Here is a 26,571-nt window from a genome sequence, read left to right as displayed (position 1 = left end):
AACCTTAACTTGAGTTTTAATGAGATCCTATGCTTTGGTTGTGACTAGGTGATAAAGGCTTAGGCTCAGGAACGGATCGTGCTTGATGGGTGTTGCTCGTAATCCAAAACCGTGAAGATTAATGGTAAGAAAACTACACTCTGTTGAATATTTGAACGGGACTAAGGGCTCCCTAATATAAATGATTAAAAGAATGGTATTATGCCATGTAAATTGTAAACCAATGGCCTAAGCGTGCCACGGTTAACTTGTGCAATTGGCACGACTCGGACACTGGTATCTGATGACAGCTTATTATGTATTGAGCTCGGTTTAAGCGGGTTGGAGTCAGTGGGTTAAACAGAGGGTGCGTGTTTAACGTCCAAAATGTGACAACCACTAAGTGGTGGTTGTAGTATAATGGGGCGGTCGATCCACAAGGTGGTAAATAAATAAAGTTAATCAATAAATAAATGTTAGAGATAAATAATATGAGGCAAATAGAACAAGTGATATTTTTGTTGTTTTTGAAATTTAAAGATTAGAAATGAAGATATGATGAAGTGTGATGTAACAATAGGTAACAAGTAGGAAGGATCAAGAGTCACCAATATGCATACTTATTTATTTGGATCTTTTATTCACAAAAGTTACACAAATGAGAAGTTCACATCCCAACTATTCATTTGGAAGATTTAACATTGAAGCACAAATATGTTTTACAAAAATGTATTCAAGTGATTATTATTCTTTACAATGGAAAGATGACATAAATCTTATGAGAAATCTAAAAATGACATTATACCATTGGCAATAATGCAATAAAAGATTGGACATAAAACCTAACACAAATATTACTTTTACTATTTATAAAATACATAGAAAGAGCATGACTAATTCTATATAGATTTTAGCAAAAGTACATATGATAAACGAGTTTTAGGCTCGTTTATGGTTCTAGTTTTTAGGTTATTTTTCTTTAGTTAGGATTGTTTTATTTCGGATTTATGCTCGTTTGTTCTTGTTTCAGGGTAATTGATGTTAAGTGTTGCAAATATTGAAAAGGAGCGAAAATGGAATGAAATCGAGACGGATTAGTGACTTTTGGGTGTTTCTGTAAGTAGCGCTACAGCGCTACCTTGGGAGCGCCGTAGCGCTAGGAAGAATTCTTGAAGAGCTTCAGCACTGACTTAAGCGCTACAGCGCTACAACATCAGCGCTACAGCGCTGGGAAGCAGTTTTCAGGAAGATAGTTCCTGACTTTAGCGCTATAGCGCTACCAAAAGAGCGCTACAGCGCTGGTGCCTAGTTTTTTCCTTGTTTTGTTTCTGAGTTTAGCGCTACAGCGCTACAATGTTAGCGCTATAGCTGGGGTCGCGATTTCTGGCATAATTGGTTATTTTTGATGGGCAATTCAGTCTTTTCGAGAGGGAATTTTCAGTAGGGTTTTTTGGGAGTCATATAGGCGACTGAGAGAGGCTAATAGGAGACGACGACGGCTGGAGTAAGAACACCATATTGGAGGATTCGTCCCTGAGTTTTCATCATCTTTTTCTGTCAATTTTCATGTTTGTAATTGAATTATCTTATTGCTAGAATGAATATCATAGGCTAAATTTTCTTTTAGGGCTTTTATGTGAATCTTTTGGAAACCCTTGTTATGGTTTAATGCAAAGTTGATATTCTTCTTCATCTCTTTCAATTCCTTGCAATCTATGTTAATTGTGCGATTATTGATTGATCACCTCTAATTGCTATTTTATGAATCAAATTGAAATCTGAAAAGTGAAATTTGATATGCTTTGATTGTTTGGATGCAAATTTAATTTAGAACGAAAGTATCTAGGTTATTTGCTTATTTTCTGAGTTGCGTGGCTAATGCCCTCTACATGATTCAACTTACCATAGAAATATAGGAAGTTGTCATTTAGATTGAATTTCATAAGTCTTGACCAGATTATGAATTGTTTTTGCAACTTATTTTTGAATAGAGAGAAGGAGATATAGATGCTTGCATTAGGAAATAACAGGGTGGAAAAATAGAGGATCATAATTGTCCTAATTGTATTTTCTTTGTTAATTTGTTTAATTCTTCTTTGCGCTTCGTTAGTATTTTTCTTAGTTTAAAATTCCTGATAATTGTTTCATCAAATAGAATTAAAGGATTAATTGATTGGTAATTGATAAATCAGTCCTTGAGGACGATATTCTGTTTTTACCATTTTTATTACGAATTGCGACTGTGTGCACTTGCATAGCTATAAATTTCGCAAAAAGTTTTTGGCGCCGTTGCCGGGGACTGAAAATTATCAATATCAGTTTAATTAATTTTTATTCTAATTTGATTTTAATTTATTTGCTTCTAATCTGTTTAGTTGCTAAATTTTTCTATCTCAGGTGAATTTTGGTATATGCGTGGCAGAAAAGGAAAAGCCACACTTGTTCCTCTGAATCCCGAGATCGAAAAGTCTTGCAATCAAATCAGAAAGACTTAGAGAGAGACCCAGAATTCTGTGAAGATGGCACAGAATGATGGGGATGGCAGGAATGGTTTAAATCCAGGAGTTGTCCAAGGGGTTCAGGCTCAGACCAACGCTGAGAGGAGTCTGAGAGATTATGTGCTACCCACTCTGACGGGAGTACAAAATAGTATACGCCCACCAGCTGTAGAGGCCAACAACTTCGAAATCAAGCCTGCTATTTTACAAATGGTGCAGTCCTCTGTGCAATTCAATGGGTTGCCCTCTGAAGATCCTCACACCCATTTGTCCAACTTCCTGGAATTGTGTGGAACCTTCAAATATAATGGGGTGAGTGATGGCGCAATCAAGCTTAGGCTCTTCCCATTTTCTCTAAGGGACAGAGCTAAAAGTTGGCTGAATTCTCTGCAGCCAAACTCCATTGTCACTTGGCAAGATCTGGCTCAGAAATTTTTATCCAAATTTTTCCCTCCGTCAAAGGCTGCTAAATTGAGGGGAGAGATAAATAACTTTTGCCAGAATGACGGAGAGTCACTGTATGAAGCTTGGGAACGGTTTAAGGAACTCCTGAGAAGATGTCCTCATCATGGCATAGAACAGTGGATGCTAGTACAGAATTTCTACAATGGTTTATGTCCGACAACCAGAACCATTATTGATGCTGCAGCGGGTGGCACTTTTATGAGCAAGAGCGCAGCTGGTGCTTATGAACTGCTGGAGGACATGGCTACAAACAACCATCAGTGGTCTGAGGAAAGATCATCAGGAGTCAGAAAGGTAGCTGGGGTGCATGAGCTAGATGCAATCACTGCCTTAACAGCGCAAGTAGCCTCTTTGACCAAGCAGTTGCAACAGAGTAGTGTGTCTGCTAATGCGGTTCAGATGGCAGTGAGATGTGAAATGTGTGGTGGTGCTCATTCTGTCGATCAGTGCCCTATCTGTATGAATAACACCCCCATGGATCATGCTCAAGTTTAGGCGGTGGGAAATTTTCAGAGGCCACTCAATAATCCATTCTCCAACAACTACAATCCTGGGTGGCGAAATCATCCCAATTTTTCGTGGAAGAATAATCAAGGCCAACAACCTCAGTTTCAGGGTCAATTTCAGAATAACATGCCTCAGCCACCTATGAATCAAGCTTCGTCATCAATGCAGCCTAGGCCTCAACAATCAATGCCTCAACCTGAGAGACCTAATGAACTGCAAGCTGCCCTGTTGACTCTTACTAACACTCAGACTCAATTTATGACTGAGACAAGATCCTCCATTCGAAACCTTGAGACACAGGTTAGGCAGTTGGCAAATATGCTCAATAACAGACCCCAGGGAAACTTGCCAAGTAATACTGAAGTCAACCCCAAGGAGCAAGTTCAAGCAATCACTTTGCGGAGTGGGAAGCAAACAGAGCAGCCTAGACCTCCACAGGTAGTGGTTCAGAAAAAAGAGATGGGTGCACAGTCTGATTCAGAAAGGGTTACTGAAGACCATCAGAAGTCAGAACAGAGTCCCCCAGTTGTCATTGAGCAGCCAGTTAGAGTTCCATACCCTCAGAGGCTTAGAAAGACTACCCTTGATAAACAGTTTTCTAAGTTTCTTGAGGTGTTTAAAAAGCTGCACATAAACATTCCTTTTGCGGAGGCCTTGGAGCAGATGCCCAGTTATGTTAAGTTTATGAAGGAGATTCTGTCAAAGAAAAGGAGAATGGAGGACTATGAGACTGTAGCACTCACTGAAGAGTGCAACGCTATTTTACAAAGGAAGTTACCCCAAAAGCTGAGAGATCCGGGGAGTTTCACCATACCTTGCACCATTGGCAAGTTTGAATGCAAGCACGCCTTATGTGATCTGGGGGCAAGTATCAATTTGATGCCCTTATCTGTGTTTAAAAGACTTGGTTTGGGGGAGGCAAAACCAACAACTGTCACTTTACAGCTCGCAGACCGATCGTTAACACATCCACGAGGTATTATTGAGGATGTTCTTGTGAAAGTGGATAAGTTCATATTTCCCGCTGACTTTATTGTTCTGGACATGGAGGAGGACACAGATGTTCCTATTATTCTTGGTAGACCATTTTTAGCCACAGGCCAAGCTCTTATTGATGTTCAAAAAGGAGAGCTTAAGCTGAGAGTTCAAGGAGATGAGGTGGTCTTTAATGTCTTCAAGTCTATGAAGTATCCGGTGGCTAGTGACAGTTGCTTTAGTGTGGATATGATAGAAAAGGCAGTCTCCAAGAGAAGGATGAGCAGTGATGCCTTAGAGGCAGTATTATTGGGTGATGAGGGCGATGATGATGAGGATGCTGAGATCAGAGAATGTGTAAACTGGATCAACTCTTTCTTACCATATTGGAAAAAGTTCCAAGAATTAGCGGATGCGACTGATAAACCGCTAACCTCCATTCAGCAGCCACCACCGTTGGAATTAAAGGTCCTCCCAGATCACTTGCAATATGCTTATTTGGGAGAGAATGAAACTTTACCGGTCATTGTGTCAGCTGACTTGTCAAAGGTAGAATTGGAGAAACTGTTGAGGGTTCTAAGGGAGCATAAATTGGCCATTGGGTGGACATTGGCAGATATTAGAGGAATAAGCCCAGCGACAGTGATGCATAAAATTTTATTGGAGGAGAATAGCAAGCCATCCATAGAGGCCCAGAGAAGACTCAATCCAGCCATGAAGGATGTAGTATTGGATCAGATTCTTAAATGGTTGGATGTTGGGGTGATCTACCCAATTTCTGATAGTGCATGGGTGAGCCCTGTGCAAGTGGTACCTAAGAAGGGTGGAATGACTGTGGTGAAAAATGAGAACAATGAACTCATTCCAACAAGGACTGTAACGGGGTGGCGGATTTGTATAGACTACCGCAAGCTCAATAAGGCAACAAGGAAGGATCATTTTCCTTTGCCTTTTCTTGATCAGATGCTTGACAGATTGGCAGGCCATAGCTACTACTGTTTCTTGGATGGGTATTCTGGGTATCATCAGATCGCTATTGCACCAGAGGATCAAGAGAAAACAACCTTCACATGTCCTTATGGCACATTTTCTTTTAGGAGAATGCCATTTGGACTATGCAATGCCCCTGCAACATTTCAACGGTGCATGATGGCCATATTTTCAGACATGGTAGACCGGTGTATTGAGATTTTCATGGATGACTTCTCTGTTTTTGGCTCATCATTCGACCTCTGTTTGGGTAATTTAAAGAACGTGCTTCGTCGTTGTGAGATGGCTAATCTGGTGTTGAATTGGGAGAAATGCCATTTTATGGTAAAAGAGGGGATCGTTCTTGGCCATAAAATTTCAAGTGAGGGAATTGAGGTAGATAGAGCGAAAATTTCTACCATTGAAAGGCTGCCTCCACCAGTTTCAGTAAAAGGAGTTAGAAGTTTCCTTGGTCACGCTGGGTTCTATCGAAGATTCATCAAGGATTTCTCAAAGGTGTCTAAGCCTCTTTCGAATCTGCTTATGAATGGAGTTGTCTTTGATTTTAATGACGAATGTTTGAGGGCGTTCAATTTCTTGAAAGAAAAGCTTATTTCTGCTCCAATTGTGATAGCTCCGAGATGGGAATTGCCTTTTGAGTTGATGTGTGATGCCAGTGATTACGCAGTGGGGGCAGTTCTGGGACAGCGGATTGACAAGGTATTTAGGTCTATTTACTATGCTAGTCGGACTCTAAATGATGCTCAGCTTAATTATGCCACCACAGAAAAAGAGTTGCTAGCTATTGTGTTTGCTTGCGACAAATTTAGACCATATCTGATTGGCAACAAGGTGATTGTCTACACTGATCACTCTGCCATTAAATATTTGATGTCAAAGAAAGATGCCAAGCCCCGCCTGATTAGATGGATTCTGTTGCTTCAAGAATTTGACATGGAGATTCGTGACAAAAAGGGCAGCGAGAATGTGGTAGCTGATCATCTCTCTAGACTTGAGGCGGAGGAGACTGAAAATAAGAAAGCAGTGCAAATCAATGATCATTTTCCTGACGAGCAGTTGTTTGGGGTAAGTGAAACCTTAGCTATCCCTTGGTTTGCAGATATAGTGAACTTCTTAGTTGCCAAGATTGTGCCTTCTGAAATGTCAAGGCAGCAATTAAAGAAATTCTTTTCTGAGGTGAAACACTACTATTGGGAGGAACCTATTCTCTATAGGCACTGTGTTGATCAGATTATCAGAAGGTGCGTTCCTGAAGAAGAGATGCAATCCATTCTTAATCACTGTCATACTCAACAATGCGGAGGGCATTTTGGAGCATCAAGAACGGCGGCTAAGGTATTACAAAGCGGTTTCTATTGGCCTTCATTATTCAAGGATGCCAATGTGTTTGTCAAGGCTTGTGATAGATGTCAGAGAACGGGCAATATCTCGAGGAGAAACGAAATGCCTCTACAAGGGATTCTTGAGGTAGAACTGTTTGACGTATGGGGCATCGATTTCATGGGGCCTTTTCCACCATCTTACAACAATGAATACATTCTATTGGCAGTGGATTATGTATCTAAATGGGTGGAGGCTGCAGCAACTAGATCCAATGACGGAAAAACTGTCCTTAATTTTCTGCAGAAACATATTTTTACTAGATTTGGTACTCCCCGAGCTCTGATTAGTGATGAAGGGAAACACTTTGTGAATAAGCAACTGGATGCATTGTTAGCTCGTTATGGAGTTTATCACCGAAAAGCTTTGCCTTACCATCCTCAATCAAATGGGCAAGCTGAAGTTTCGAATAGAGAAATCAAGAGCATCCTGGAGAAGACCGTTGACAGTTCGAGGAAGAATTGGTCGAAAAAGTTAGATGATGCGATTTGGGCATACAGAACTGCATTCAAAACACCGATAGGTATGTCTCCTTACAGGTTGGTGTTTGGTAAAGCGTGTCATCTACCAGTTGAATTGGAGCACAAGGCATTCTGGGCTATGAAAAAGTTGAATTTTGATTGGAATGCTGCTAGTGAACGAAGGCTGTTGCAACTGAATGAACTTGACGAGTTCAGAAATGAGGCTTATGAGAATGCCAAGATTTATAAAGAAAGAACAAAGGCTTGGCATGACAAGAACTTAATCAGAAGGGAGTTCCAACCAGGGCAGCAGGTACTTCTGTTCAATTCAAGACTTCGACTATTTCCTGGCAAATTGAAGTCAAGATGGTCAGGGCCCTTCACTGTAGTTCAAGCTTTTCCATATGGCTCTGTAGAAGTTCGGGGCAATTCAGGTGCTTTATTTAAAGTCAATGGCCAGAGATTGAAACCTTACTTGGGTGGTACTTTCGATCAAGCAAAGTCTGTCCTTCTTCTGAAGCCTCTTTGAAGAGGGATCCAGCGTCCGGCTAAATGACGTTAAAGACAGCGCTTTGAGAAGGCAGTTCTCAATTGTGAATTTTATTTTATTTGGTTTTGAACAATGATGGGATTTTGTATTTAGTTTTTATTTTTATTTTTTATGTATTTTTGAACCGTGAAAATCGTGAAAAAAAAAAAAAAAAAAAAAAAAAAAAAGAAGTGGTGATTTCAGGAGCTATAGCGCTACAGCGCTATAGCGCTCTTCTCAGAAAGGAACAGGAGATTCGAGGTTCAACAAGCGCTACAGCGCTGTTAAACCAGCGCTATAGTGCTGGTTCCAGAGGCCCACTCCCAAATCGCGTATGAGCGCTATAGCGCTACTCCTATAGCGCTATAGCGCTCGGCCCAGTGAACCACTTAATAATCAGAAAGGTGCGATTTTTTTTCCCTCATTTCTTCTTCTTTCTTTTTCTTCATCTTTATTTCTTTCTTCCTATCCTCTCCACCCCTCCATAGCCTTGCCATTACAGCCTTTTTCCCAGAAATTTCCCCACACACCTTTCATTTTTCCTTCATTCTTCATCTTATTTTCTCTTTTTTCTTCCCTTCCATTCCAATCTCTTTCAATTTTGCCCCAAATCTATTTTGAAACCCTAGAATTTCATTGATCCAAATTCTTGCAAAAAGAGGAAATTCTGAAGGGGGTATTCACATTCAAGTGTAAGGGAATTTATTGCCAAGGTTTGGTAAGTGTTTTTCTTTCCTACTCTCTTACGATTTGTGTTGCTGTGATATTTGGGATTGGCTGGCCTTGTTTGATTGAAGAGGGTAAATCCTTTCTGTGGTTTGGGTTTGGGGATTCTAGTTGATTTGCTTGAAAGGTTGAATATTGCTACTGTTTGTAAAGAGGAAAAAGGTCCATAAAGAGGGGAGGTGCTGTAAAAATTTTGTCTTGTGGTTTGGTGATCATAGAGATAATGGCACCCAAGCAAAGAGCGGGTAGAAACAAGGGGAAGGGGCAAGCTTCTGCGTCTCAATCCAGGGAAGAAAGTTCTGAGCATGAGTATGATGAGACTCGATTTATCAATTTCCAGGCTCAGGAGCGGTATGAGAAATTTGTCAGGAAACCTTTGATCTCCGAGAGAGAAGTAGAATTTCAGTCTGAACTGTTTGCTCATCCGATCTTTGAACGGGTTCGGGTGAACCTCATGAATAGGAAATGGGGAGATTTTGTAACAAGGCTGGCTCAGGCTAATGTGTCGTTGGTGTATGAGTTTTATGCCAACCTACGAGATAAACACAATGACACAGTCTTTGTTCGAGGGAAACGTGTGCCCTTCACTGCTGAAGCGATTAATAGGGTGTTCAAGGTCCCGCATATCAAACAAGAGGAGGAGGAATATGCCCAATTCTTGGGCGGCTCTATAGATTTTGCGGCCGTGGCTGATAAACTGTGTTTTGAAGGCGCCCCTTGGAATTTATCTGGCAGCCTCCCTAAAAGTATAGCATCATGCCAGCTTAACAGGGAGGCGAGATTTTGGGCGTTCCTTGTTTGTGCTCGATTCATGCCTGTTAGTCATGTATCTGATATGACTAAGGATCGAGCCTTATTAATGTACGCATTGATGCAGGGGATGAGTGTTAATCCGGGTATTTGGATTAAGGCCAACATCAATTTCATTGAAAAAGGGCACACTACTGGTGGTTTGGCCCATGGATCAGTCATCACAATGTTATGCTGTAAGGCTGGTGTCCCAGAGTTCGTTACTGATATCTATCATTCGCTGCAGCAACCATTATCCATTAATCTGATGAATGACTATCCCGAGCCTTATTTATATGTGCCACAAGCAAGAAAAAAGGGAAAGCGCCGTATGGAAGCTGTTGTGGAGGAGGACGATGAACCAGCTTTAGTGGGTAGCGATAGCAATTCAAGCTTGCAGCAAGTTAATGAGAAGTTGGATTATCTAATCCAACAGAATCAATATGTGGTTCAGCAGCAGCATATGGTGAATCAGTATTTAGGCCAGCGTTATGATTATGAAGTGAGTCATGTGGCTCAACTAAACAATTTGGTGAACCGCTGGTCGCTAGATGATTCAGATCGCACGTATTTTGCTCCACCTCCACCTTATCCACCGTACTCTCCGTTTTACCCTCCGCCTCCACCACCGTCTTTTGCTGGTTTTCCTGCACCTGAACCTCCGCAATCTCAGCCTTTCGAAGGCCCTTCGTTCCATCCATCACCACCGCCATACTGATGTGGCTGGTCAGGTAAGTTCTCTTCCTCTGTTTTTATTTTTTATCACATTTGGGACAATGTGCATCTTTAGTTTGGGGGGGGGGGGGGGGGGCTTATGCTGTTTTTATTTTTCTGTTTTTATTTGTTTTTGAGTTGTAGTGTTATCGTTAAACCATCATTCGTGTCTGTTGCTGCTTTGTTTTTGTTCATGAAAAGGAAATTGAATTCAACTGTGTGCTTGGTTCAATTGGTTTAGCGTTTAATTTAAAGGTTTTTTGGGAAATTTTTAATATGTTTTGAAAATGCAACATTTTGGAGTTTATTATATATGTTGGACTAGGGTTGGTGGTATGGCAATTTGAATTTGATAGAACTTGCATTGTTTGGCCTTTGAGGCGAAATCCTTGATGACATGTGTTTAGAAAAGTGATTTAGGCAATTTTATTGGATCGATTGTGCCTTTCAAGCCAACCTTGATTATTATCCTTAGTCACCCTTTTTGAACCTTAAACTTTGTTTTTTGTTCTTGATCATACTTTTTGAGCCTGAATTTCTTAACTTCTTTATTTTTGTTTTCCTTTCCTTTTGTTATCATAAGCATATAATCTGTGGGAAAGAAGAAGGAAAAAAAAAATAGTAAGAAGTTGGTATGATGGGAATACAGTATGATTGTACAAAAACGAAAAAAAAAAGAGAGAGAAGTCTTTGAAAAATATATATATATATATATTATCACTTTGTCACACTCCTTGATCATATATATGTATAGAAAATAATAAGTTTGGTGGAGTGTGATTTGAAAAAAAAAAAAGTGATAAGTCTAGAAAAAGAAAAGAAGAAAAATAATGAAAAGTGTTGTCATCTCTCTCTCTAATTGTATAAAAGGGCGATTTTTGGTGTGGTAAAAAAAAAAAAAAAATTTGGTTGGTTTTAAGGTTTTATGCTTATGGTAACGACTGAGCTTAAATGACAATTTTATCTACCCCTGCCTAAGCCAAGCTATAACCTGTGAAAGTCCTCTTGATTTCAAAACACATGTTATTGACATTAGTGAAGAAGGTCAAGTGATGCAAAGCGTATTGAAAATTTGGTTTGTGGAATTGTCTGAAAGGAGTTGAGCATATATGATAGAGTCCAATTGTTGCAGTAATTTTCATGATATATTTGTGATTTCCCTAATTGAACTTTACAAATCGGACTTTAAGGCAATTGAGCTGAAATTCTGGTTATTGTTATTGCAATTGAGAGTTCATGAGTTTTGGCAAAGTAGTATAGATAGTAATGATGGTTTAATGTGTTCGTTTTGTGTTTGTTTCGTTTTGTTAGTTTAAGTTAGGATTTACTTGAGGGCGAGTAAAGATTTAGTTTGGGGGAGTTTGATAAACGAGTTTTAGGCTCGTTTATGGTTCTAGTTTTTAGGTTATTTTTCTTTAGTTAGGATTGTTTTATTTCGGATTTATGCTCGTTTGTTCTTGTTTCAGGGTAATTGATGTTAAGTGTTGCAAATATTGAAAAGGAGCGAAAATGGAATGAAATCGAGACGGATTAGTGACTTTTGGGTGTTTCTGTAAGTAGCGCTACAACGCTACCTTGGGAGCGCCGTAGCGCTAGGAAGAATTCTTGAAGAGCTTCAGCACTGACTTAAGCGCTACAGCGCTACAACATCAGCGCTACAGCGCTGGGAAGCAGTTTTCAGGAAGATAGTTCCTGACTTTAGCGCTATAGCGCTACCAAAAGAGCGCTACAGCGCTGGTGCCTAGTTTTTTCCCTGTTTTGTTTCTGAGTTTAGCGCTACAGCGCTACAATGTTAGCGCTATAGCTGGGGTCGCGATTTCTGGCATAATTGGTTATTTTTGATGGGCAATTCAGTCTTTTCGAGAGGGAATTTTCAGTAGGGTTTTTTGGGAGTCATATAGGCGACTGAGAGAGGCTAATAGGAGACGACGACGACTGGAGTAAGAACACCATATTGGAGGATTCGTCCCTGAGTTTTCATCATCTTTTTCTGTCAATTTTCATGTTTGTAATTGAATTATCTTATTGCTAGAATGAATATCATAGGCTAAATTTTCTTTTAGGGCTTTTATGTGAATCTTTTGGAAACCCTTGTTATGGTTTAATGCAAAGTTGATATTCTTCTTCATCTCTTTCAATTCCTTGCAATCTATGTTAATTGTGCGATTATTGATTGATCACCTCTAATTGCTATTTTATGAATCAAATTGAAATCTGAAAAGTGAAATTTGATATGCTTTGATTGTTTGGATGCAAATTTAATTTAGAACGAAAGTATCTAGGTTATTTGCTTATTTTCTGAGTTGCGTGGCTAATGCCCTCTACATGATTCAACTTACCATAGAAATATAGGAAGTTGTCATTTAGATTGAATTTCATAAGTCTTGACCAGATTATGAATTGTTTTTGCAACTTATTTTTGAATAGAGAGAAGGAGATATAGATGCTTGCATTAGGAAATAACAGGGTGGAAAAATAGAGGATCATAATTGTCCTAATTGTATTTTCTTTGTTAATTTGTTTAATTCTTCTTTGCGCTTCGTTAGTATTTTTCTTAGTTTAAAATTCCTGATAATTGTTTCATCAAATAGAATTAAAGGATTAATTGATTGGTAATTGATAAATCAGTCCTTGAGGACGATATTCGGTTTTTACCATTTTTATTACGAATTGCGACTGTGTGCACTTGCATAGCTATAAATTTCGCAACAACATACATATGAGTGAGATGGAGAAAATGATAAAGATATTATCTATATTATTTTCACTAATTTGATAATACATAGAAAGTGCATGACAAAATCTATATACTATTAGTAAACATAAATATAGATAACAAGATGAAGAAGTAGAGATGAAAGAAAATAAATCACTAAAATATATAAATTTTAAGCACATGGTGAATAAAAAATACCAAACAAAGTCATAGTGCATATAGGATCATCCTAACCTTCCTAAGAAGGTTAGCCTATTATGCTAGACATTCTCATGAAATTCTAGAGAGAAAATATGAGAAATGAGACTAAAATTTGGTAGAGTTTTGCTATCTAAAAATTACATACAGAATGTGAAGAAAGTGTCCCTATTTATAGAGGGAGAAAAAGACTAAAAAGAAATTAAACAACAAAATGAGGTTTACAAAATAAATCTGAAATATTAATAATAAAATATGATTTTGAAAAATCAAATCTTATTATAAATATTAATCTAGTTATTTTGGTGTATGGTCAAAATACCATTTTTCTAAAACACCAAAAAAAGATGAGCTTTAGAGCTCAAAATTGCAATTTTGCAAGGCCCAATGTGCACAAAACATAGGCTGAAAGGTGGCTGTGGCAGATGAGGGTTTTGACCCACTCCCAACCAATGGGATCGCGTTACGTGGCGCTGGCTGGGAGAGGGTTGAGTTGGGTGCTTCGGGCCAGTTCCTGGGCTTGTTGGGATGGAGAAAGCTGGTCATGTGTTTCCTTCAGAATTTGTAATTTTCCCAAGGAAAAAGGCTGAAGGTTGGCTTTGGATGGTCACGTTGGAGCTTGGTTGCTGGGACACGTGGCGCGAGGACAAGGCGTCACATGGCGCTGAAGGTGAAGAAAGAGGCCAGGCGGGCCTAGGCTGATTTGGGCCAAGTTTATTAAAAAATGCCACAATTTTCACTATATTTTCAATTCTAATTCTTTCCTTCTTGCTTTCTTTTTTTCTTTGTTTTCAAATGCCAAAATACATTTTTAATTCCTACAAAATAATAATAAATTAAATAATAATCAAATATTTTCATTTATAAAATAAATCATATTAATTCCATGAAAATATTAATTAAAACTTAATTTATTTTGACTATTAAAATAAATAAATGTGTATTTTTCACCATTAATCAGTGAGGCCTAAGGTGTCGGCCCTAATATTTGTGTAATTGAATATTATACCTGGCTATAGATGAGATTGTTGAATAATCTAAGTGTAGTTGAGGTTGCTTGTACCTTGAAGTATGCTTATATGCTATGGATTGAATAATTGAACGTACTTTCTAGGATGTCTGTTTGAGATTGCTGTATATGTTGTGTATGTTGTTTTCTTGCTGGGCCTTGGCTCATGGGTGCTGCGTGGTGCAGGTAAAGGCAAAGGCAAGATCGATCAGCCCTGACTGGAGAGCTCTGCAGGGTGAATGTACATGGCAGGCTGCTCAGCCGCCACGGTTGAGGAGGTTACAGGGACAAGAGGACCAGAACCTTGTATTTTGCCTTAGTATGGCTAATGAATACTTTTAATTGTTGAGTTTTGCAAACCAGCTTTTAAACATTGATCTTTTGGGGATCCCTTCTGTAACTGTCTATTAATTTATGAATTGTATCTTTTGAGACCAAAATGTCTTTTAACCTTAGGACACTTAAACTAATGACACGTTTTTTTTTTTTTTTAAATTAATGACTTGATTAGAAAGTTTTGCACTTTACAAGTACACAGTGTAGCGGTCTTGGCTATCCAGGGCGTTACAGCAGTTTTCTTACCTTTAGTCCACACACAGGTTACTAATGAACGACCCTCGAGCACGATTCTGTTTCTAAGCCCTAACAATAACCTTGTCACAACTATAAATGGTGTTTCAATGAGTTCAAGTTCCAAAACCCAAATCTCGGGACCAATCTCGCGCTCTCGGAACCTCCAATCCCACCAAACAGGGTGGTGAAATCATCCCTTGATCCCTCAGATTAAAACCCCAAAAAGTACCAAAAAAACCCCATTCTGAAGACTGTGTAGCGCTACAGCGCTATCTATGTGCGCTACAAGTAGAATCGAAACCCCCAAAACAGAGCACCTAGCGCTACAGTGCCCAAACCAGAACTTCGAATTTCTGGGCTTCTCTCTTCGTGTTGTTTGAGCTTCAAAGCTCCAAATCTGACCCCAACATATCCTAATCTCAAAATTAAAGTTCCCAAACATCATAATCTCCCAAAACCAATAAAACCCAAGCTTCAATTCAGCCAAAAACTCATCAAAACATAAAATCCAATCAAAGCTTAAAAACTTTAAAAATTAAGAACTTAAAACTTGGATTACCTCTGATTATGTCGTTTCTCGCTAAATCCTTTGGCTAATATGCTTCTAATCTTCCCTAGAATCGCTATGCCTCGATCCTCACTTGAATCCGAGTCCTAAAACTCAAGTTTCCTTCGAAAGTGCGATCAGGTGACAAAAAAGGAGAAGAGAGAACATTCTGAACGTTTTTTTTTTATGTTTCTGACAAATTACTTCAATCTTAAGTAGCCTCAAGCAAATCCTAATGCTCGGGGTCCCGAAAACGCCATCGGGGGTAAAATAGTCAAAATTCCCAGAATTTTCCCATGGTCTCACTAACTCCCAATTTATCATCAAATATTAATTCACATTACCCAATATCTCAGTAGTGTACTAAATACCCTTTGACTCATTCCGAGTCAAGTATGAATCCTGTTATGACTTTCCCACTAGCTTGCCTCATAGGATCGTCTCGTGCTGAGTAACCATAGCATAACCAAATAATAATGAAACACCACACACATGCCACATATATGCCAAATATACCCGAAATGACCAAAATATGAAAATTGCCCAATTAAATTGAAATAGGCCCCCATGCATATTTAATACACCTAAACATGCATATCAAGTCACATTATAATATTATTCACATAATCACATAATGATACATATAAATATCACATAATTATATAATACCAAGATTTGTCATCCTGGCCCCGACCCCTTAATCAAGACCTTAAGTCTTATTAGGAAATTTGAATCGTTACAATTACCTTCATCCTAAGCTCCTCTATACTTTCCAATATCACTCAACTACTCGAAACAAACACTATTAGGAATATAATAATAACTTAATAATATTATAATTATATATGAAGAATAGTGAACTAAAATAATACACTACTACAAAAAATGAAATTTAGACATGAGAAAGAGAGAGAAGAAGAAAAAAAGTACAGAGAGAGAAGAGCATGATGTTGTGTTACGTACTACTCCAACTAGAAAGAGGTATATTATGGATCGATTCCGACCAGAGAGCTATCGAAGGAGGACTTGTTTGTAAATTCATCTGATAAAATTAAAGTAGAGTTTCTATTTATTTTTCTTAGGGAATTTAATTGAAATGAAGAAGTGGTTTTTAATTGAAGCGTTTTCAAAGTAACCCCATAATCCAAATCATTTTTGTACGAAACTTTATATATCAACCAAATATAATTAATCAAGAACATGGAGTGTAGGGATCTAGAGTAGTAGGTATAGAATGATAGCGATAAAGACTTAACGTACGTTTGCCTCTTTATCATGTTTCATTTTATGTACTTCAAATGTCATTATTATAACACAAATTTTTTGAATCTTATCTTATATCAAGTCACAAACTTTATTCAGTTTAGATATGTGACTCATATTGAGTATGGGGATCTCAACTTATATTATAATAACGTCATGTACGCTGTTAAAAAATAAGAGGGATAACATATTAAATCACTAAATAGCATAATTTAATTAGTTAATGAAGTAAAATTAGAAACCTTATGCATGCATGCATTGCCTAATTAGACCCGCTCAATTATTAGATTCATCTTTTGGTGATAATGTAGTGTTTTCAAGGACAGTACTATATATATCCAAAAACAAGAGGAAAAGTATGATTATATTGATATGTAATAATGTTGTGAAACACATTAACATGTGTAGTTGAATAAAGATTGATCAAAACGAGAATCATGCTTGTTGGAGTGTGAATAAAAAAAACTCACATCAATTTCATTTCACACAATATTAGTTTTTGATTCATACCATTCAATCGATATGAAATATTATTTACGGGTCCCATCTGATCATATCATTCGTGGACCTAAAAAAGCCTTTGGTAATTGCGATGTGTGTGCTAGTATATACTAATAATAATATGAAAATAATGACACAAACTGATGTGGTACTGTATTTTAAAACAGTAGGTTATGAGTGAAATAAATTTAATTAGTTTAGTGAAACTATCACATCATTTGATGTAATGTTTTAGTACACATATCATTATTCTAATAAGAATACTAAATACACACTATTACAAAAAATAATTTTCTCTGTGATTTTTTTCTTTAATGTACTGATTTTTGAGAGTACTAAGAACCGCAATGTATACGACCGCAGAGAAAAATAATAAAAAAAAACCGCGGAGAAAATGAGTCATTTTCTCTGCAGTTATGTTAACTTTACACTGTGTTTTTATTAAACACGCAATAAAATAGTGCGCGAGTATTAAATGTGATATTTTAGACTCATTCAAATATTTTCTTTGCGCTTTTTTTTTAAGGTTAAAAAAAAACGCAAATAAAACTTATATTTGTAGGAGTGACAATAACAAAAAGGAGAAATGCTAAAGATCCCAAAGGTGCAAGTCAACATCATCCTAGATATTTCAATTAAATCTAACTCAATATTAAATTGCATCAACAATAATTTGTCATATCCTAGGATGTTAGACACTTTAGGATGACTTATAGCAATACTCTAACTAAAATATGATGGATCTCAGAAGAGGAATACTAAAAAGTATCTTAGAAGTTCAATACTTTAAGGATAAATATCGAATCCAACATATTTTAATTTAAATTTAAATAGGTAAAACTTATTATTAAATTACAACATATGTTATGTCTTAGGGTGTTTGGATTCTAAGGTGCCTTGTAGCAATGTTATGCTTAGAAGAGAACCTGTTGCCTGCCATAATAACATTTAGGCTTATTTGCATCTAAAACCCTAACCTCAACTATATTTGGCAATTAAGTCCCCAACCTTATTTGTTTGGTAGTTAAATCCTTAGCCTTTTTAGCTTTTGGCATCTGTTAGTTATTGTACCCAAAATTTTCACTTCCATGTGGCGGCCCGCGAAGTGATGACGTATCAAGACAAAGTGTCGTGGTACCATGGTCACTACCAGCCCTCGTAAGGAGTGGCCCTTGCTACTCCCCCAAATACTCAAGAAGAGGCAGGACTCGACAACACCGACCTACTTCTCCCATCGCGTGAAGCCAAATGGCCACGCTAGCTTCAATCGTAAGAAGAAAAGGCCTAGCCGATCGCCCTAGATGCACAAGTCAAACAAACATGCACCACAAGGATCTGCTAAAGTCGTCATCGGCCATAGCTGATCCTTGAGCTCTCGCTGGTCGCCGGTCACCGAGGCCCCTCGCTGCTCGCCAATGGCCCTCTTCATCCGAGCCTCATTTCGCACCAGTGTGCACCTTTAGCTATTAAATAAACATGACACGTCGGATTACCATTTTTGGTGAGACATAAACCTGTCTTCAGCCAAGTGTAACAAAATTTAGTTTGATTGGGAAACAAGGTGCCACCATCAGCTTTTCCTATCTCCGTGGCTATAAATAGTGCAACCCGCACTATAACAAGGGGTCGAACAATTAAGAGAAGAACAAGTCAGTGCCTGTTCTTTTTTCGGAGAGAGCTTCTACTCTCCTTCTTTGTACGTAACTGCCCTAAGAGCAAGATCAAAAGTCAGCTTGCTCTTGAGGGTTCAAAGTTCATAAATAATACTGACTAAAGTGGATGTAGATCATCTTTTTGATCGAACCACAATAAATCTTTGTCGCATTCATTTATTAATGCATTTTTTTTTCTTTAGCTCATTGTTCATCATAAGATCCTTTATGAGGTATTACAGACAAAATAACTCTTCATTTATCACTCTGTGTGAGTTGACGAAAAAACGAGTCAACATTAGTATTAACATTACACTTGTGTTTTGTTAGTTTAGAGTTTGTTACCATTCGGTTTAAGTTATCTTCAGCCTATATATAAACAAAGGTATTTTGTTAATTAGTTTTCATCCACTTTCCGTTTTAAAATCTGTTAAATAACACATGTGCATCTGACTAAAGGGTATATGATGTCAAATTAGATTTAATGACATTTAAATTTTTTTTTCTTCACAGCTTAAGAAGTGCATGGTTGGTTGCATCTCGCATTTCACAGCAAAAAAAAAAAAAAAGAATCATCACATCCATGGAAGACCAAACAGAGAGAAAGTGTTTTTGAACATGTATACTGCCGTGCTGCTTATACATGTGACTTAATAATTCAATCTCCTTCCCTCCATTTGGCATTCTCGAACAGTTGCTTATTTTACTTGCATGCATGCTTTTATATATATATATATATATATATATCATTATCATAGCCGGAGATTACTTACCAAAAAAAAAAGTATATGTACACTGTAAGTACCAAGATCTCTTGGGAGATATAGATATAATAAATATATATATATATATATATATAAATAAGACTTTCCAAAAAGAAAAGGATATATACTGTTATCACCATTAATGCAAGCTTACTCCGTTTTACTCCAAGCACTTAGATTTCCAGCAAACCAAACAAATTAGAATTCTCAATTTGACGGCATATACCTTTTTTAGTCAGTAGCATGTGTTATTTACCAGAATTTAAAACGGAAAGTGGATTAAAACTAACGGATGCCAAAAGTTAATTAGGTTGGGGATTTAATTGCCAAACAAATAAGGTTGAGGACTTAATTGCCAAATGTAGATGAGATTGGGGTTTTAGATGCAAATTAGCCTAACATTTATATTATTGAAATGCATGACGCTCCAGGGCCGAGTGCTGGTCTTCTCAAATAGTAAAAACTTTTCAAATCCTCGTCCTTTCATTGGCCACCTAAAAAAGGACATTAAGAAAAGGGAAATATCGTAGCTGTTGTTGCCCGCTCAGGTCATGAGCCGACCCGAAAATGGTTTCTTTCGTAATTCGAAACCAAAGAAGACCAAGTCAATTCGATAGCCCCAAAACAAACGCACCTCTCTCACCAATGAGGTCAAGTCACTGGACGATTTCTTTGGAATATAAATTAAATGAAATTTTGAAAATTATATACGGTATTTAATTAAAATTTAATATGTAAAAATTATATAAATCTTATTATTATTATTTTGACAAAATCTTTTATTTTTACTTATTAATAAATTAAATTTATAAATTCCATTTCCACTCTTATCAATATTGTAAGGGATATTTTTCTTGTTAAAAATTATACATTTTTTTAAAACAAAAACATCTCTCTATTACAACGAAATTTATAATTTTGATATCTATAATTTGAAATGAATAATTAGATATTCCTCTCATTGAATTTTAAATATATTTTTTTAAAATTTGTTAATTTTAAAATAATCAGAAAGAGTACTTTGTTAAATTGAGTGCTCAAATTGGTAGCTAACATAGAGATAAGAAAATTCCTAAAAAAAAAGAGGATAATAATATGGTTGATTTGCAAAAGAAAAAAGAAGCACAAAAATATGACTAACTGAAAAAATAATTATATTAATGATGTATCTTATAATGTCTTATAGTAAATTTGACGATTTGATAAAAAATAAAACATCACACAAATTTATAAAATAAAAAAAATAATATATATATCTTTATTATTTTTAATAAATATGATTTAATTATTTAAATTATCATAAAATATCTTAAAAATATTATATTTTAATTAATTAATCAATTTTTGTTTAAGTTTATGTTTATTTTAATTTTTTAATTTGACAGAGACAACAAAACATTATATTTAATTTTATTTTAAATTATAAAACATATAGTTTTATTATTTTTAAATAATTATTATTGTAAAATATTAAAAAATATATCTTATTTTAATTTATTTAATTATTTATTTATTTAATTTTATCTAAATTTAAATCATATTTATAATCTATGGTTAAATATAAAAATATTTTGTTAAATATAATTATATTATGTTAAAGTTAAAAAAAACTATTAAAACAAAAAAAATTATTTTCTACACATTTTTTATGCATAGAAGAGACATAATAATACATTAATTTTTTAATTATTATTATTTGAAAATCATATGGCATGGACGAGTATGTGTATAATAACTTTTGTGTATGTATAGGCCTATTTCATTAACTTTTCTTTTTCTTTTGAACTAATTTTTGAAGATTTTAAGATTCTGTTGACACGTGTAAAAAATGCTTGTGATATCTTCTGTGAAATCCATGATTGTTATATTTATTTATTTATTCTAATCACACAATTAGTTGCTTTTTGATTGCACTCGGGAATTTGGGGTTGTTTATATGTCAGTCAACGGTTTGGAATCGTAGTTGATTTTCACTATTGGGGTTTGATCGGACGGTGGGGATTTCATCAATGGAAGGGACGGATTCAATACTCGTACACTAACTAATGCTGAATGACATGGACTATTATTTGCGCTTTTTCTTTCTCTTTTTCCCAACAATACTACTAATAATTTTATTTTAAATAAATGAGAAATAATAATATGGTATCTTATGTAAAAATAATAGACTCTATTTATTTTTTGCGACAGAAAAGATAGACTTTATTTTATTTCTCACGCGCGTGTGAAGCACTTACGATTGCACGTACCAGTAACTATTCGAGGCAGTGCCTCATGTACTTTTCTGCGCAGCAGAACCAACCCTACTTTCAAAAACCGTAGGTCCTTGGACACGCGATCTATAGAGCGTGTTTTACACGGTCGAGTCTTCCTCTTAAGACATCAATCACTCGTATAAGGCTCTTCTTCTCTTCTCTCTCTTTCACATACCAACTAACACAAACAACGGAGAGAGGTTTCTCTCTCCTTCTCTCTCTTGGCGATTTCATACTTTCTGGTTTCTAATTCTGAGAATTTTGGGGCGCATCGAAACCCTAGATTTGTTCTCATTGTTGACCGGTGAGTTTCTCAGATTAGTTTTCTTTTTTGTTTTATTTTTATTTGGATTTTTTTTGGCATTTTTAGAAACTTTTTTTTAGCGCAGATCCGTTTGAGCTTTCATATTCTTTGTTTGTCTTTTTGGGTTTTTGTATTCGTTTCCTTAAACCCTTTCTCCACGGTGACCTAAATTTAGAGTCTTGGTTTGGTTTGCTGCATTTTGAACCCCAATATTTAGATTTTACGTTTGTGACCTTCAAAATGGTTTCTGATTTGCTTGTGGTTGATTCACACAATGTATTTACTAGAGATTAGTGGTGTGTATATAATTATAGAACCCTTGTTCATGTCGCTTTGAGTTTCAGTTTGTGATAGCTATATCATATTTGTTACTATGTATTAAATATCTCTCCATATATTATTCTTTTGTACTTATTAATATGATGGAGAAAAAGATATTGGAGTCTTTCGTCGTGGTTGATTTGCATGGTACTATCTGTTTTCTTTCCTTTCTTCTTGGAAACAAAAAGCAACTTTTTTGTGGGTTTAAATGGTTATTTGCTTCTGTTTCATGTAGTCTCTTTATTTTCTTGTGATTTTTTTTATTCCTGATTTTGTATTCAGTTTAATTTTGAGTTTCTTCTTGTGGGTCATATTGTTAAATTGGTCAACTGCATTATGGTGAGAAGGTCGAAGGAAATAGAGAGCAGGGGATGAGGTTTGGAAGCTTGACTTTTTCATCTGAGTTACTTTGTTTTATGTAATAATATTTAGCTAAGAGAAGACGTAGGAGAAAGAACCATAGATTTTTACTCGATAGCGGTAGATATGATGGAATTTTCAGCATTCCTTTGACCCGGGCAATTAAAAAAATACAAAAAATTGTACCATGGAAAAGCCAGATATTAATGTAATTAATCATCTTTTTACAACTAAACCAGGTTTAGCAACCAAAAAAAAATTAAAAAATAAAACATATGTGATGTGATGGTCATTCTCAACTTTGTTGCATCTATATTTTTTCTGTTTTATGATAATTACCAGTCTGAAATGTGATTATGTTGTCACAGGGAGGACTGCGGAATTGTTATAACTAACGTTTGTTAAATGGATTTAGAAGATAAATTGCTTGCTAAAGGTATGGCCTTTATGTTTCCTACGTGTGCTTGTGTCTTTGCGTGGGTTGTAGCTGCCAATTATTTGGCTTTGTGTGTTTGATAAACCTTTTAGTAGAAAATAAGAAACAAATTGTTTGACTGTACATTCTAGTAGGTGATACTTATTGAGCACATTCTTATTTATCATCAATTTCAATTCTAATGGATGGATGCTTTGAAGCTTCAGCTCTTAATTGCTCTGATTTTTATTGAGCACATTTTTTCCGGTGACACTGACATCTTTAACTGCCTAATTAGAGATTGGTGCTTATCATATCATTTTGCAAATTTTAATTGCTTAGTAGAGCACGATGTTGTTTAATCCTGATTTAACAGACTACACTTTTGGAGCTGTTTTGATTTCAAGAAAATATTAGTTTTCATTTTTTCTTTTGATTTGTAAGTTTTGGAAAATTTCTCAATAGCTCCGCCTTTTTTAAGTCAATTTCTTGAAAAGACATTTGTCAGTTCAGTTTTGTGTTTTTTTTTTCTCCAGTTTCTGGTGTTCAAAGCCTGTCTTCCAGTGTGCAAAGCACTCCTGAGAAGAATGGTCATTCTGATGATGCTTCAAGAAGTCCAGAGCTACTTCAAGAATTTTTGAGATCTGGTCCCAAGAAGGAACTGTTAAGGACTTGTTTTGATAAGGACAAGAAAAACTTAGTTTCATCAAAAAACAAGACGATGGAGATAGCAAAGGTGACGTGCAAGACTAATAAGAAGGTGGACCCAAGAAAAGCTTCTTCTAGTCCTAGCAATCAGCCTTCTTCTAGAAAGCAAAATAGAAAGGGAGAAAATCCAGTGCGACTCCCTCCAACTCCTGAACAATCTTCAGAATTTGGTTTGTCACACTCATGGATATGTAAAAATTCTGCATGTAGAGCTGTCCTGTCTATAGATGACACATTTTGTAGGCGGTGCTCTTGCTGTATCTGTCACCTGTTTGATGACAACAAGGACCCTAGTCTTTGGCTGGTTTGCTCGTCAGACTCTGGTCAGGGAGACTCCTGCGGTTTATCTTGCCACATTGAGTGTGCCCTTCAACGTGAAAAGGTTGGGGTAGTTGATCTCGGACAGTTGATGCAGCTAGATGGTAGTTATTGCTGTGCTTCTTGTGGTAAAGTGTCTGGAATACTTGGGTGAGAAATAATTTAAGCATCTTAAGATTAAATATAGGCCTGATAATGCTTTTTATATGTTAATTATTTCTTTTTAGCTTTGAACCTGTAATGCGTGAAAGACTATCCAGTTTTAATAATGTACTGAAGATCAATTTGATTTGTTTTTAATATTGGCAGGTGTTGGAAAAAGCAACTACTTGTAGCAAAAGATGCACGTCGTGTTGATGTACTTTGTTATAGAATATACTTGAGTTACAGGCTCTTAGATGGGACTTCAAGGTTTCGAGAGCTGCATGATATAGTCAAAGAAGCCAAGGCTAAATTGGAAACAGAAGTGGGTCCGGTGAATGGTGTTTCTTCTAAAATGGCACGTGGAATTGTCAGTAGACTCTCTATTGCTGGTGACGTGCAGAAGCTCTGCTCCCTTGCAATTGGGAAAGCAGATGAATGGCTGACCAACACTTCTAGTCTCAATCCAAATAACAGAGGTTGGAACGTCTTACAATTTTTTTTTTCTTTTTGCTCTATTTTTGTCAATTGAAGTTAATGTGATTACGTATGTTTATTGTTTTTTTTGCAGAGGATTCACTTCCTTCTGCTTGCAAGTTTCTTTTTGAAGAAGTAACACCGTCATCTGTTGTGATTATCTTAATTGAGCTGTCTAAAGCATCATCAAATGACATTAAGGGCTACAAGCTCTGGTATTACAATTGTAGAGAAGACGGATATTCAAAGGAGCCCAATTGTGTCTTTCCAAGAACTCAGAGAAGGATTTTAATATCCAACTTGAAGCCTTGCACAGAGTACACTTTTCGGATCATTTCGTATACAGAAACTGGTGATTTGGGTCACTCTGAGGCAAAGTGTTTCACCAAGAGCGTTGAGATACTTCACAAGAATCCTAATTTACCAGCTGTGAAAATAGATAAGAAAGAGAATACCTCCACTGAGGGAAGTCCTAGTGGGAAGGGGGAATCTAAAAATGCAGTGGCAGCTGGTTCTTCTGAATTCAAGGTTCGAGACCTGGGAAAGATACTACATCTAGCTTGGGCTCAAGAGAAGGGCTACCTAGAAGGGTTTTGCAGTGCAGATGTAGAGAAGTGTTGTGCAGCTAACAAAGTAGTAAAGCCAGAAATCATACAAGAACGGTTGCCTTCTGTCTCACGGGGGCTTGACTTGAATGTTGTTTCTGTCCCTGATCTGAATGAAGAATTAACTCCACCATTTGAGTCTTCCAGAGATGAAGACAATGGTTGCAGCTTGCAGCTAACTGTTGAAGCAGATGATGCTGCTTCGCATGACATATTAAAGAACGGTTTAGCAAGATCACATGGTAGTGGTGATTCCCAGACCTGGACACATGGACCGACTGGTGATGTGCCAGCTGTTGATTCAAGGACTGAATTTTGTCGAAAAAGAGCATTGGTGAACACAATTGAGGAGGCACATGATTGTGACAGCACACTGATTAATGGTTCTCCATTCCGAATATCTAATGAATCTAGTTCCTTGGATGAGAACTTTGAGTACTGTGTGAAAATAATCCGGTGGCTTGAATGTGAAGGTCATATAACACAGGAATTCAGATTGAAATTGTTAACTTGGTTTAGCCTTAGATCAACTGAGCAGGAGCGGAGAGTGGTGAATACGTTCATTCAAACCATGATTGATGATCCCAGTAGCTTGGCTGGCCAGCTGGTAGACTCCTTCTCAGACATTATTTCCAGCAAGAGGCAAAAGAACGGTTTCTGTAGTAAGCTGTGGCATTAAAGTGAGGAGGGTCATACCGATGATGAGGATTGCTATTTGCTCCTCGGCCACGTTTTTAGTAAATGCTCTTCTTTTATTATAAACGACCATTAATCTGATGATCAATTTCGCCATCTTTGTACAGGCAAATATTTTTTTAATCTCTGTCTGTAATGTTTCATTAGTATCACGGGCAAGATTTGTTCCGGCTAAAAGATTCGGTATCGGTAGCTGATCAAGGAGACAAAATATCTGTTTTTTCTCTGGAGGGAGGCTTGGATTAAAGGGTATTCTACATCTACTTCTGCTTGTAGAGAGGAAGCATTTCTCATTTTTCTTAATTGTTCTAATTACAAGGAAGCAGTAGCATTTTCAATCATAGAGGAAACTATGACTATAATTTTATCATTTGCCTTCTTAAATTCAAAGAAGGGTACATGGGTAGATCATGAATTTTACGTGGTCTTATGAAATATTTCTTCTTATTGATCTATTCTTTCATGGAATCATCTTTTTACTTTTTATTGTTGATTTCAACACTAATGCAGTGCTATGAGTACTCACTACTCACTTCTATACTTGGGGTACAGTGTTGTTCTTATCCTTTCAACGCACAGGGCTTAATTTAAAAAAGAAAATTGGAATTTGAAGTAAAAAAGTAATATAATAACTTGTACAACATTTATAATTCAAAATATGAAATATTGTTCTAAATAAATTCAAAAGTTCTAAACAGAATGGTGGTGGCATTTTTTGTCGTCGACTTGTGCTTC

General features: G+C 36.6%; 1 protein-coding gene and 1 non-coding gene across 5 annotated transcripts; one reads left to right on the top strand and one right to left on the bottom strand.

The window, feature by feature from the left end:
• Positions 1–2,945: 2,945 nt before the first annotated feature.
• On the bottom strand, positions 2,946–3,052 carry LOC133798930 (small nucleolar RNA R71). The gene has a single exon (XR_009876146.1). It is a non-coding gene; the product is annotated as a small nucleolar RNA R71 (small nucleolar RNA).
• Positions 3,053–21,618: 18,566 nt separating this feature from the next.
• On the top strand, positions 21,619–26,304 carry LOC133797002 (VIN3-like protein 1). Of its 4 annotated transcripts, XM_062234742.1 has the most exons (6): positions 21,649–21,795; positions 22,464–22,492; positions 22,845–22,912; positions 23,428–24,067; positions 24,227–24,537; positions 24,630–26,304. In XM_062234742.1, the coding sequence occupies exons 3-6, from the start codon at positions 22,882–22,884 to the stop codon at positions 25,817–25,819; spliced, it is 2,172 nt and encodes a 723-aa protein (XP_062090726.1). In that variant the 5' UTR covers positions 21,649–21,795; positions 22,464–22,492; positions 22,845–22,881; the 3' UTR covers positions 25,820–26,304. The 4 variants fall into 4 exon arrangements, with proteins under 4 accessions (XP_062090728.1, XP_062090725.1, XP_062090726.1 ...); XM_062234741.1 differs by lacking the exon at positions 22,464–22,492 and having other exon boundaries at positions 21,639–21,795; XM_062234743.1 differs by lacking the exon at positions 21,649–21,795 and having other exon boundaries at positions 22,447–22,492.
• Positions 26,305–26,571: the final 267 nt, after the last annotated feature.

The sequence above is a fragment of the Humulus lupulus genome, chromosome 8 (assembly GCF_963169125.1).
Source record: "Humulus lupulus chromosome 8, drHumLupu1.1, whole genome shotgun sequence".
NCBI classification, from domain to species: Eukaryota; Viridiplantae; Streptophyta; class Magnoliopsida; order Rosales; family Cannabaceae; genus Humulus; species Humulus lupulus.
This window is presented reverse-complemented; position numbering and strand designations above follow the sequence as displayed.

Coding starts and splice junctions, on each gene's coding strand:
- LOC133797002 (XM_062234741.1), top strand. CDS start 22,882: ATGGATTTAGAAGATAAATTGCTTGCTAAAG. Junction 22,913..23,427: donor AGATAAATTGCTTGCTAAAG/GTATGGCCTTTA, acceptor TTTTTTCTCCAG/TTTCTGGTGTTCAAAGCCTG. Junction 24,538..24,629: donor TCTCAATCCAAATAACAGAG/GTTGGAACGTCT, acceptor TTTTTTTTGCAG/AGGATTCACTTCCTTCTGCT.